Source organism: Rhododendron vialii, chromosome 5a (assembly GCF_030253575.1).
Source record: "Rhododendron vialii isolate Sample 1 chromosome 5a, ASM3025357v1".
Classification (NCBI taxonomy): domain Eukaryota; kingdom Viridiplantae; phylum Streptophyta; class Magnoliopsida; order Ericales; family Ericaceae; genus Rhododendron; species Rhododendron vialii.
This window is the reverse complement of record NC_080561.1, coordinates 35,185,396-35,199,177: the sequence shown is the minus strand read 5'-3', so window position 1 is coordinate 35,199,177 and position 13,782 is coordinate 35,185,396. Positions and strand designations below refer to the sequence as shown.

Genomic DNA, 13,782 nt, shown 5'->3' with positions numbered 1-13,782 from the left:
AATCTTTGTACCATGTCAAGGTATAAGGCTTTTACACACTAAAATTTTGGCATAAAAAAAAACAGTCTTGGCATTATCATTTCCAAAAAAAAATCCTCTCTTTTTCACTCCGCAACACGATAAATCTGGACCCCGAAAACTACCCAAGACCCACTAAATAAGGCTCCGTTTGGAGAAGTGATTCGAAATCTAGTCCAACTCTTAAGTCCACTGGGCTGTTTACTGGGATGTAAAATCAGAGCAGATCAGCCCAAATTTGTAAACTTGTAAGTTTGAAATTTATTTCAATATTTTTTAGTTTAAGTAACTTTTTGTTTAGTTTTTTATCGTAATTTTTGGATTAATTATTTGTTTCGACAAGACGAATTAAAAAAGTATAAAATTATGGACCGAAATGGAAAAAATTTAAATACTCACAACTGTTTGATACTTTTTTTTGTCTTTAATAAACTTTTTTTAAATTTTTCGTCATAATTTTATATTTTTTAGACTCTCCTCATCTAGGTCTCATTGAAGTCAATAGTTAATCTCAAAAATATAATGCTAATCTATAAAAATTCAAAAGACAAATAAAACGAGGAAGAAATCAATACAGTAATCCCAAAAATATAATGCTAATCTATAAAAATTCATAAGACAAATAAAACACAAAATAAAACGAGGAAGAAATCAATACAGTATAAAGTTAGATGATGCTATGATATTCCCGGTTATTTTGGGATACCGTTTTAGGGATTTTGGGGGTTATGCCTTTGTAAGTAAGACCTTGGTTATACACAACACTGGTCTGTCTTAGTTATGCTTGTAATGGTCAGTTATGCCAAAAATTACGGTGTCCTAAAATGACGAGCGGACACCGTAGCATTTCCCTATAAAGTTTACTAGAATGCAACAAATATTTGATTTCAAATCCGGCCCAAGCAAATCTTTCCGACGACGGCATCAGAATATCCATTGTGTGGACTCTTCTCTCTCCATCTCCTCCTCACCTACAATCTCTCTCCTTCTCCTCCTCTCCACCCAAGGTCCTCTCTCTCTCTCTCTCGCTCGCTCGCTCTCTCTCCAAGGGTAGGGTTTCGTCAATTTATCGGGTTTTTTGTGTGGTTCTGGTAGATTTGTATGGTTGGATTTTATAGTGTTCTCTGTCCAACTAGTTGTTTAAAATTGATTGGGATGTTATCTATGAGGAAGAAACCAAGAGTTGAAGTTGGATTTCGAATTTCCTCCTAATTAGTTCGAGTCCGTGCGGACCTCTTGCTCTGACTTTTAATTGGGATTCCTGCCAGTGGATGGGGGGATTGGTCTCTGTCATTCCTCAAGGTGGGCGTAAGCTGGCCAGGGTTATCAATGAATTACTTGGAGTCCGTTTAGATTTGTATTATCGCGTTATCTGGGGGTGTTAACAACTCGTTTGTATTGCAAGAGAAATGGCAAAATTTATGCTTAGTTTACGCATTAGGGTATTTGTAGAGTTTTGAAATAGTTGAAGTAGTTGAGCCGATTAACAATTTGTATCACGTACGTGCTCTGTTTCTCTTTTCACAACAATTTATTGGATAATGGGAAAACTTGATGAATCGTCAATCCTAGTTCAAATTTTGTAAAGACAAGTGTAATTGTAGGTCAAATTAACTATGCATTGAAATAGTAGATATCAATAAATTATATCATAGTTTGACAAAATCTCTGTCCTAACCACACAAACATGTTCAAATATTCAAACAATAGTAGAAAGACACCTGACAGTGAAGAATTTGCTGCAAATATCTCACTCCGCTCGGTAGTTTGCCTTATTAAGGGTGAGTCCAGTTGCTTATTTTGTTCTCCCACAAATTCTCACCGAATAGCATTGTGTACAAAACTAGTGTGATTAGAAAGTTCCTATGCATTTAGAAGGGCCAACCGGGAATAAAATTAAGGAGTATAATTAACTTTGTGTGGATTCAATGGCACTTACTTGATATTTATATTTATTGTGTATATTCAGTATTCCCTTGTCGCACATGATGAGACAAAGATCTGGATGAATAAAACCTAAAATTTGCTGAAGGGAAAAAGAAGGAGGAGGAAGTCCACTTCACCAACTGACATCCCAAAATGAAGAGAATTTATTGTGGGTGAAGGAGATTACGATCGTCTGAGGCTTTCCGCAAACATCCCCCCTGCTCCTACTGCTACTGTCACATGCTTAGTAATCGACATCGGAACTCAAATACAGGCGTTGTTGTTGTTTTTGGTGGTGGTCTCGGGGGCTAGGGTTGCAGAAGAAGGGAGAAGTAGAGGGGAGGATGTCACTGAGAATAAAGGCAGTGGTGGACAAGTTCGTGCAAGAGCTGAAGGAGGCGTTGGATGCTGACATACAGGACAGGATGATGAAGGAGAGGGAGATGCAGAGCTACATCGAGGAGCGCGAGCGCGAGGTCGCTGAGCGTGAGTCTGCCTGGAAGGCCGAGCTTTCTCGTCGTGAGGTAAATTGGTAGTAGTAGTTTATTGCCCCTGCCAATTCCAATCACATTTTTTGGAATTTGGGTTTTTGTTTTCATAATGACATTGAGACTCTGTATGTGTGTGTGCGCTAAATGGTGTTTCAATGATGCAATCTTTTGATGGTGATTAGCTGATTAGGGTTTGAATTACTGATCACAGATGCTGGAATTGCAGTTTCATTAGTTGATCCTGTATTTGTCTTATAGTTGATTTGTTTTTATGATAGCCTGGAGATATGAGTTTTGCTGTCTAATGAATTGGCTGGGGTAGTGTAAGTAGGAAAGGAAATCTAGCGGTGCTGTTGGTAGTGCCATGTTATAGTTAAACGTGGTGTCTTGTAATCTCTCGGGGCCCTTGCAGATTTTATTTAGTTTCTTCTCTTTCAACGCAAATGGCAACATGCATGAAGACTATCATCACATTTATTGGCATGTAATTCTTAAAGACATTTCAAACTCAATAATGTTTTTTTGTTTGTGACTGTAATTGAGCATTGAATAGAACTCCATTTACATTGTGTCACCAACCAAAGGAACGCAAAAGTACAAACCAACAAACAAACATTGCTTTTATAGAATCTATTGTCCTTTGTTACGCAGGATTTTTTGTGCTCCCCGATGATTGCTAGTCCTTGCATAATAGAAATTGGTTTGTCTTTTCCTCTGTCTCAACCTTCTATCCACCTTTGGCGTCTTACATTTTGCTTTGCGCTCTTTATGTGAGACTGACCATCTACTTTTAAACAATCCTTGAATAGGAAGTATGTTTCATTGCTCGTCTCTTTCTTCTTGTTTGACCATTACTTGTGAATATACTGTTACGTTTGATCTATACAGCGCCTTTTTTTTATGAATGTTCTTATGTTGTTTAGGGCAATATTAAAAGTTTTGAGCTAAAAGGATTGTGAATATCCTGTTTGCTGCAAGTCTTCTGTTGCTTTAAAAGTGTCGTGACATTCCCATGTACTATTTCTTGTCGTGATATACAGTGAAAATGTTTTTGTTTCATACAGAGTTGTATATTTTTGTCAAAAGCAACTCATTGAACTATGGTATCCTGGGTAATAGATCAATTGCTCACTGAATTGTTCAACATCCCCTATTAAACTTGGTCTGAGCGGAATCTAAGCCCAACTTGCCTGTTGAACCTGGGTTTTCTCATGTTTGTTCAATTGCTCCTAAATCTGTTAGATGTGGGTTTTTTAGGTGCCATGATTGAGAAACAAGGGACTCATTTTAACATCCGCGTGCAGCCATAAGAATTGGTGTTGAACAGCTGTTTTTAATGAGATATGGTGTATAATTGACGTAAAGATTCATGTGAATACAAAACTTCTACCATGCTCCCAAGTCCCAAGTGGTATGGGAACATGATGATTCCATTAAAGATAGACACTCAGATTGAAAAATAGGTAAATCACATTCATTAGATCAAAACTACCCATAAAAAGTAAGGTGAAATGCTAAAAACAAGGTGGTCTTGTGATTTTCCCGGAAAAGAATCGTATTACTAATACTTACCATTATACATATCATATACTAAGGCAACACATACTATGATATATGGCTGCACTTATCATATTGTATGACCACACTATATGGCTAGACTTACTATATATTATATGGTTACACTTACTAAGTTACTGTATTATATGGCTACACTTGCTACGTTATATGGCTGTACATACCATTTACTAATGGGAGCATGAATAGCAGGAGCCAAATACAAAAGGTACTTGCACAAGTTTATTTAGCAGAATAATGAGATAGATAGGTCATTCAATCTTTGCCAGATTTCCCTTTATCTGAAATTCTCCTTCCTCGTATCAACATAACTCAATCACCAAACACGGTGTCGTGTTTCAGGCAGAGATTGCTCGACAAGAAGCAAGGCTGAAGATGGAGCGAGAAAACCTTGAGAAAGAGAAAAGTGTGCTCATGGGAACTGCATCAAATCAAGATAACCAAGATGGAGCTCTTGAAATCACAGTTAGTGGAGAAAAGTATCGATGCCTCAGGTTTGCTAAGGCAAAGAAATGAGGCCTTGCAAGGATTGGTATAATTACGAGAGTAGTACCATGATCCTGGATACTGTTCGTTGGTCTCTCCCAGTGGCATCATGTTTTAAGGATCTACATTCTTATTGAATGGATTATTGGTGCATATAGGTAGTTAGGTGCCTTTAGAATATGAACAGGTGGTACACCGGTGGGAGTTGTGATCCATTTTAGCAAGGGAAGAAAGGCTAGTGATTGATGAAAACACGTTGTAATGGGAATGTTTATTCTTTTCTTTGCATCAAAGAAAACTACTTGTCAAATGCTTTAAAGAGATCATTATACTGGCTCTTGTGGACAAATCTTACTTTCTCTGGGCTGAGAACGATTCACAATCTAATCTGCAATGATGTTTTAGTTCAATTAACAGTGGACTGTACATGCAACTGGTCTTGCTGATTGAACTTTTATTGGCGATATTCGATGTACGCTTAGCGGAAACTGTGCGAGGCACTAAAAGGGGATGATTGCTTTTCATCTCATTCCCTTCCAAAAAAGGATAGGCGTACGAACGTGGCTGCTAAAGGCAGGCAGAAGGGTAGGTTGGACTGGTCCACTGAAGGATATGTCATCAGGCTAGGGTCAAGTTTGCTAATCAAGAATGTTTTCAACCACCGAGGTGGATTGAAAATGGCCAAAACCTGAACAATCTGGTCCCCAAAGGCCATGCCCCCAACTTCGCATGGGTCTTGTTTTATAGATTGTCTTGGGTTAAACATTGACCGTACATGGAAATAATATTAATATAGTTCAGTGACGGAGACAGGATTAGGAGATATATATTTTTTATTAGAACTTATTATATCATAAGATTTTTGCTTTCCAATACATTACATTTCTATACTGAAATGCTTCTAGCCTAATGATGTTAAAGCATACCAATCATTTTATTTTTTTCTTTAGGCTATTTTCAACCGTCACGTGCTTATTTTTATTTGTGAAAGAAATTGAGAAATAATAATGTAAAATAATCAATTTTTTATCAAATAAAACCAAAATTATTAAATTTAAAAATGGCTATATGCGAATAATTACGAATAATATTCAAATTTAAGTATATACAAAATAAAAATTTTAAAACTCGAACGCTCGAGAGAAACATAACTCCGCCCTTGAATATAGTTAGGTTGATTAAGAGCTTTTGCAATCAACACCCTCTAATACTCTACGTGAAATGATCTAAAATAAAGTTTTTTTAAAATAAAAAGTCATTGTAGAGGGTTATATAATAAAGTTTTTTTAAACAAAAAGTTATTGTAGAGGGTTATATAAAAGACGGCAAAAAAACAAATTACTAACCCAAATTTCTTTAACCCAAATTTTTTCAAGTTTAGTCTATACTTTCCGACCTCTATCGTCGAGTCAAATTACTAACCCAAATTTTTTTAACCCAAATCTAATAAAGATTTAAGAGAAACCAACCAAAAGAATAGGTAAAAAGAAAACGCAGAAAAGTTTAGGGGCAAAAGGAAGTAGTAGAATATAGGGAGGGTTCCATTGTTGATAAATTAAAAGATTAGGGTGTCAAATGAAAATCTTAAAAGTACAAGGTTTAACTTCTGACACGGATCAAATTCTAGGTCTTCGTATGCAAGTGTCCCCATAATATATTTTGCCAGCCCTAAATTACAAATCGATGGAGGGTGTTGTAACTTTGAATCGAACATAGCTCCGGCGACGACGACAACAACACGTACCTCTCTCTCTCTCTCTCTCTCTCTCTCTCTCTGTAGGTGTGTGTGTGGTATTTTGATGCGTAATCAGATTAGATGCTTATACATACTCTACTTCTTAGAATTACGAGTTTCTCATAGCTACGTTTTGTTGAAACCCTAATGTACTCTGTGTGTGTGAGAGAAAATTGTAAGTGATATTTGTGTTTATTTATGCAGGGACATACTCGGAAGAAGCATCTATAACCCGAGTTCCTTACCTTAACCAATTTATTTTTTCTGTTCTTCCTGAGCGATTTGAAGTGGGTTTTGTCTAGGCTACTACTCTAGTTTTGCACACTGAATCATGTTCTTACTTTTTAGATTACGAATTTCTGAAGGTTACGTTTTGTCAAACCCTAATCCGACATTTGTGTTGTCTTTGTGCAGGGTGTACTCGAAAGAAGCATTGAACCCGAGTTAATTTATTTGTTTTCTCGTTCTTCCTTAGTGATTTGAAGTGGGTTTCTTCTAGTTTTCTGCTCAGGCTGGCCGCATCGAATACAGTGTACAGTTATTAAGGGTTCAATTGCTGTTGTTGAGGTCAGCTTGTTGTAGAATTGATGGAAGAGTCGAAGCACAAATCATCTCGGAAGGAAGAGTCGGAAACAAAGGAGGAGTCAAGGAAGAGTCATAGAAAGGAGAGGGAAGATCGTGACAGTAGGGAGAGGAATGGTGAGAGGCACAGGGACAGGGATAAGGATAGGGACAGGGACCGCCATCGGGACTCATCCGATAAGAAGAAAGACAGGGAGAGTAGGCGGTCTGAGCGGGAGAAGAGTGCGGATGATGAAAGGGAGAAACACAAGGATAGGCATAGAGAGAGAGACAAGGACAAGGAGAGGGAGAGGGACAAGGGTAAAACGAAGAGCCGGGATGATGAAAGATCCAGGGATAAAGATAGATTGAAAGAGAAAGACCAGGATAGGGAAGACCGAATAGAGGCTGAGAGAGAGAGAGAGAAAGATAAAGAAAGGGAGGATAGAGAGAGGGAGAAGGAGAGGGAGAGGGAGAGGGAGAGGGAGAGGGAGAGGGAGAGGGAGAAGGAGAAGGAGAAGAGGGATAGGGATAGGGAACGGGAGAGGGCTAGAGAGAGGGAGAGAGAGAAAGAGAGGGAAAGGGAGAAAGAAAGGGAGAGGGAGAAGGAAAGAGAGAGGCAGAAGGAGAGGGAAAGGGAAAGGGAGAAGAGAGACCGCGAGAGGGAAAGGGAGGAGAGAGAAAGAGATAAGAGGGAGCGTGAGAGGGAGGAGAAGGAGAGGATTCGGGAAAGGGAGAAGCGTCGACATGTTAGCAGTGATGATGATGAGGATGTAAAAGAGCGTGATAGAAAGAGGCGGAGGAGAGAGGATGATAGCAGGGACAGGGAGCGTGAACGGAGCAGCCGGTCAAGGAGGCATAGGGATGGCAGCGACGATAGTGGTACCAGGAAAAGGAGTGAAGAAGACTTGTCCGACAAGAAAGAGGTGAGAACCCGAGAGGAGGATCTGGAAGAGGAACAGCGGAAGTTAGATGAGGAGATGGAAAAGCGGAGGAGGAGAGTTCAGGAATGGCAAGAACTGAAAAGAAAGAAAGAGGAATCCGAGAGAGAGAAGCTTGGGGTGACGGAGAATGTCGATGAACCCAAGTTTGGGAAGACGTGGACTTTAGAAGGAGAATCCGATGACGAAGAAGCAGCAGCTGTTGAGGAGGATTCTGAAATGGATATGAACTTGGATGGAGATGCCAAGCCTGCAGATGAAGTTGCAGATGGCATGGTAATTGATTCTGAAAATGGAAATGGAGCCGCCGAACCTGAAACGCAAAATCGGGGTGATGGTGACATGGAGGATGAGGAAATTGATCCGTTGGATGCTTTCATGAATTCTATGGTGTTGCCGGAAGTTGAGAAGTTGGATAATGCTACTGTTCCTTCTGCCCCTGAGAATACGAATACTGACTTGAAGAAAGATAAAAGTAAAGGAGAACAGCGAAGAAATGGAAATAAACCAATGGGTAGAATTATCCCGGGTGAAGATTCCGATTCAGATTATGGGGACAGTGCTGATGACGACAATCCTAGTGAAGATGAGGATGACGATGAATTCATGAAAAGGGTGAAAAAGACAAAAGTAGAGAAACTAGCAATAGTTGATCATTCAAAGATCGAGTATCCTCCCTTCAGGAAGAATTTTTACATCGAAGTGAAGGAAATCTCAAGGATGACTTCTGAAGAGGTTGCTGCATACAGGAAACAACTGGAATTGAAACTACACGGAAAAGACGTGCCCAAGCCAATTAAAACCTGGTACCAGATTGGATTATCAACCAAAATCCTCGACACCATAAAGAAGCTTAATTATGAAAAGCCCATGCCAATCCAGTCACAAGCACTTCCTGTAATTATGAGTGGTCGCGACTGCATTGGTATTGCAAAGACTGGTTCTGGTAAAACACTAGCATTTGTGCTACCAATGTTGAGGCATATAAAGGACCAGCCACCTGTGGTGTCCGGAGACGGGCCCATTGGTTTGATAATGGCACCCACAAGGGAGCTTGTGCAGCAGATCCATAGTGATATCAAGAAGTTTTCCAAGGTAATGGGCCTCACCTGTGTACCAGTGTATGGAGGTTCTGGGGTTGCTCAACAAATTAGCGAATTGAAAAGAGGAGCTGAGATTGTGGTTTGTACTCCTGGTAGGATGATTGATATACTATGTACTAGTGGTGGTAAAATTACAAACCTGCGTAGAGTAACTTATTTGGTTATGGACGAAGCTGATCGGATGTTTGATATGGGTTTTGAACCTCAGATTACTAGAATTGTACAAAACACTCGACCAGATCGTCAAACTGTACTCTTCTCTGCTACTTTCCCCCGTCAGGTTGAAATGTTGGCGCGAAAAGTTCTGAACAAACCCGTGGAAATGCAAGTTGGTGGTAGGAGTGTGGTGAACAAGGATATTACCCAGTTAGTTGAGGTGAGACCAGAAAGCGACCGGTTCTTTAGACTGCTGGAACTACTTGGTGAATGGTGTGAGAAAGGAAAGATTCTGATATTTGTACACACGCAAGACAAATGTGACTCCCTATTCAGGGATTTGCTTAAGCATGGTTACCCTTGCCTCTCCCTTCATGGTGCCAAAGATCAGACTGATCGTGAATCCACCATTTCAGATTTCAAAACTAACGTTTGCAATTTGTTGGTTGCGACAAGTATTGCCGCCAGGGGTTTAGATGTAAAAGAGCTTGAATTGGTAATCAACTTTGATGCTCCAAACCATTACGAAGATTATGTTCACCGCGTTGGTCGGACAGGTCGAGCAGGCAGAAAAGGCTGTGCTATCACGTTTATTTCTGAGGAAGACGAGCGATATGCCCCAGATCTTGTAAAAGCGTTGGAATTATCTGAGCAAGTTGTTCCTGATGACTTGAAAGCTCTTGCGGATGGTTTCATGGCGAAGGTGAATCAAGGGCTTGAGCAAGCCCATGGGACTGGTTATGGTGGGAGTGGGTTTAAATTTAATGAAGAGGAGGATGAAGTGAGGAGAGCGGCAAAGAAAGCACAAGCGAAAGAGTATGGATTTGAAGAAGACAAGTCAGATTCGGATGATGAAGATGGCGGGGTCCGCAAGGCAGGTGGCGATTTATCTCAACAAGCTGTACTTGCTCAGGCCCTAGCTGCTGCTGCTGCATCTAAAGTAGGCATGGCTAGCATGTCTGCACCTCTCTCAGCTCCTCAGTTGCTTCAAAATGGTGGATTACCTCTTTCTCTGCCAAGTGTCCTTGGTCCAGCAGTTGGGCCAATCAACCCTGGTGATGGTGCAGCTAGGGCAGCAGCATTGGCGGCTGCCATGAACCTGCAGCATAACTTGGCAAAGATTCAAGCGGATGCTTTGCCTGAACATTATGAAGCGGAATTGGAGATAAATGAATTTCCCCAAAATGCCCGCTGGAAGGTGACCCACAAAGAAACTTTGGGTCCAATTTCTGAATGGACTGGAGCAGCAATTACAACTAGGGGACAGTTTTTCCCTCCTGGCAAGGTTCCAGGACCTGGGGATCGCAAGCTCTATTTGTTCATAGAGGGCCCTACCGAACAATCTGTCAAAAGGGCAAAATCGGAACTGAAACGTGTGTTGGAGGACATCACCACCCAAGCAGTTTCACTTCCAGGTTCAGCACAGCCAGGCAGGTATTCGGTATTGTGAAACCGGGCTTGGATTCTCTGGATGCTGGATTATGTTATCATGCCATGTTATACTCAGGTTAGTTGTTTCATGACTAGTGGCTAATCATTTGCTTTCTATATTTGTCGGCTTTGGTTTCAGTATATATTTTGGGCTTGTATTTCTATTTAGAAGTTGAACTGCCTATTTGGCAAACTGGTTGAGATGTGACTGAGAAAAGAAAAGAAACAATTATGTTGTCTTACCATCATATGTAGACTTCTATGAAAGAATATCATGTAAGGTAGGGATACGGAAGAGATACTTGCTTTTTAATGCCAATATATTGGTATTCTGAATGTTTATAACCCTTAGTTTTTTTTCTTGCCAAATATGGCCGAACACTGGGAGTGGCAAACATGACATTGAAAGATACAGTTCTCACAGAATTTGTAAACCAAACCTAAGATAAGAGCTCTTTATTGAACTTTTCCGAATTCAAGTGTCAGCCCTCTTAGCATGAGTTAGATTAGTACTTGTGACTTGTGAGATTATGGAAAAGGGAAGCTATTTTGGGATGGTCCCAAGGAAAATGCTGATAACAGCCCGATGAGCTGTCAGTAAGGCAGGAAAAGGAGACACAAAAAACTCAGAGTTATCTATGTGTCAAAGAGCCTTAACGTGTTAAAACTACGATGGAAACTGTGTTTTTATTTTTTATTTTTTATATTCTTATTGCTTTATTGACAACCTAGTGGGCTATCAATAGCATAACCATTATCTTAATACCTTTATCCTGCTGATTTTCAATGAGTAATCTGCACCAAAAAAAGTCCTTGACCTTTCAGTCCCAAAAAAATGTCCTTTTCGTTTGGCGCAAGGCAACCATTCTCTAAGCCTTCAATGTTGTCTCTACTTGCTTCCTTTGATATAAAAGATGTTGACAGTAGTATTTTCTCTTCGTTTTAATAATTCAGTCGTTATTCTTACCTTTGATTCTACAATTTCCTTGTTCTCTCTCTCTCTCTCTCTCTCTCTCTCTCTCTCTCTCTCTTTTATTGTTGTTGAATGTGATCTAAACTTGTTCTCTCCCTTGTTTTTAGGCCCGCAAAAGGAATAAACATCAACAGTGAAATTATCTTTGCCTATGTGTTTGGTAAATCTTCTTCCAAGAACTAAGGACACTATTTCCTGTGCAGAGAGTTCAGCTTTCTAGTATTGCTATCGTTGGATGTGATCCAAACTTTCCTTTTTTGGATCTTTAGGTTTGCAGCTGGAGAAGCATTGAAATGTTGGCATATGATTTTGGTAAATCTTGTTTCAAGAACTAAGGACAATATTTCCAGCCCAGGCTGTTACAGTTTTGTAATGTTCATGTCATTGGATGTGTGTTGCAGAGGTTTAACTTTATTTAAAGTATTTGTATTTGTACATTGATTATAGCCACTTATTTCCTACTTTGAAAGTTTAGATATAAAAGTATTGCATCTTTCCCTTTTTAACTTTGATTCCGAGAGAAATTACTAACCTAGGTTGTGGACTTGGAGCTTGAATGGGCTTATTCACTGCCTTCAGCAGCAAAAAGATTCAGGTGCGAACAGGTCAGGGACTACTGTGAGAGGTCAAATGTTGCCTAAGTTCTGGGCACGTTATTATAATTATGTTCTCTACTGTCGTGCGTGGTTTTACTTGGTTTGTCTCCTCACACTAAATTAGCGTTTGAATGATGGTTTGTTATGCCTGCATTTTCCAATTTGCCCGAAAGTGTGTATTTAGGTGCTCATGCAGAATGCTGGAAGGTGACTGCAAAGCTGATGGCCATTCTCGGTGATAGCTTCTTAAACTCTGAGCACGCGAGGAAACAGGTAATGCTTCATCTCTCTTCGTAATATTATCACGTTCAAAGGACTACATCTGATTTCCTTATATCTGGTTAGATATTTTGGTTAATGGTGTTTTTGATATGAACCTCAACAATCAGTGAATTCCCCACCATTTTTGGTGACTTAAAGCTAGGTTCTGATGATGGGTCCTCTGTTTTCGTTTACTGAATTATCTATTTATCGGAGATTATTTAGTGACTTTTCCAGGCTGAAAGTTTGTGTACTTCGAAGCACTCAAGCTATCGATCACTTGAGCTGTAATTTCTTTTGTTTAAGATCAATGTAAGTAGGTACAAATAGGGAAAACCACTAGAATAGTTTCTGTTATCATTTCGTGCCTAGAATGGCATTATATAAGGTGAACCAGCAGCACAATTATAGGGATTTTATCTACTTTACCTTTGTATGCAAAGAAGCCTGTTAGATCGGATGCGCGATGTTCAAAATTTGTGTGATTATGAATTTACCCCCAATTTGGTTTTGCAATTTGAGATTCTGATTTTATATTAGTACTACAACTCTAGGCTATACAAGTACTTGTGTGCCTGCAAGTACTGTCTTTGAGTCTTTCCAACCCAATAAATATATTGGGATTTTGGAGATTTTGAACAACAATTCTGTGTCTTTATATTTTAAATAACTCGCCCATTTCACTTGAGATATCAACCATCTTTCATTATTTTTTCCAGAATATAAATTATCAAACATTTGTGAAATACTATCTAACATTAGTCTCTCTCTCTCTCTCTCTCTCTCTCTCTCTCTCTCTCTCTCTAAGAAACATTATTCTCATTTTAAAGTTATCATTGATACTTTATAATTGTAGTATTGATTTTGTAGCAAGTGGTCTCTCTCTCTCTCTCTCTCTAAGAAACGTTATTCTCATTTTAATGTTATCATTGATACTTTATAATAGTAGTAGTATTGATTTTGTGCTAGTGGATCATAATGTTAGTAGTATATGGTTTTTTTTTTGGCTAAACTGTTACCTAGGGTTTCAACTAACACAATGTTTTGTACAACAATGTTCACAACATGTTTATTTGTCATTGTTTCATTTGCTATTGGTGTGATGGTATTTTCTAATAAAATAAAGTGGTAACAATGCATCATTTCGTGAAAATTGTTGTGTACTCCTTAAACTTGATGTATCATTTGTCAAGTTTTCTTAATAAAATATTTCTTTTGTCGATAATAAAAAATAGACTTCTCCTTAAAGTAAGCATTTACGAATAAGTACGGTAGTACCCAACATTGCGACTCTATATTTCTTTCTTCTCTCCTCATTTCTCGTTTCTATACACTTGTGTGTAAAAGATACGACCCAACAGTTTGGGTTGTTTTAATTTAGTTATAGTTTTTGTTTGCTTTCAGTGCTTTTTTAATACCTATATTCAATTTTTCTCTTGATAGTAAAAAATCTTGACCAAGTTTTAAAGAGAATATTGAAAACAAAAATGTAAAAAAAATTGATTGACCTTACTTGTCTTTAGTGTTTT

The 13,782-nt window shown here is 38.9% G+C and overlaps 2 protein-coding genes across 5 annotated transcripts; both read left to right on the top strand.

The window, feature by feature from the left end:
- The first annotated feature begins 2,288 nt into the window (after positions 1-2,288).
- On the top strand, positions 2,289-4,806 carry LOC131327093 (uncharacterized). The gene is made up of 2 exons (XM_058360091.1): positions 2,289-2,468; positions 4,353-4,806. Exons 1-2 carry the CDS (start codon positions 2,289-2,291, stop codon positions 4,524-4,526), a joined length of 354 nt encoding a protein of 117 aa, XP_058216074.1. The 3' UTR covers positions 4,527-4,806.
- Positions 4,807-6,133: 1,327 nt separating this feature from the next.
- On the top strand, positions 6,134-11,902 carry LOC131327198 (DEAD-box ATP-dependent RNA helicase 42). Of its 4 annotated transcripts, none has more exons than XM_058360238.1 (4): positions 6,168-6,236; positions 6,436-6,518; positions 6,646-10,499; positions 11,504-11,902. In XM_058360238.1, the coding sequence occupies exon 3, from the start codon at positions 6,819-6,821 to the stop codon at positions 10,440-10,442; it is 3,624 nt and encodes a 1,207-aa protein (XP_058216221.1). In that variant the 5' UTR covers positions 6,168-6,236; positions 6,436-6,518; positions 6,646-6,818; the 3' UTR covers positions 10,443-10,499; positions 11,504-11,902. The 4 variants fall into 4 exon arrangements, with proteins under 4 accessions (XP_058216220.1, XP_058216221.1, XP_058216222.1 ...); XM_058360239.1 differs by having other exon boundaries at positions 6,181-6,236; positions 6,436-10,499; positions 11,504-11,556; positions 11,666-11,902; XM_058360237.1 differs by lacking the exon at positions 6,436-6,518 and having other exon boundaries at positions 6,134-6,236.
- The last annotated feature ends 1,880 nt before the right edge of the window (positions 11,903-13,782 follow it).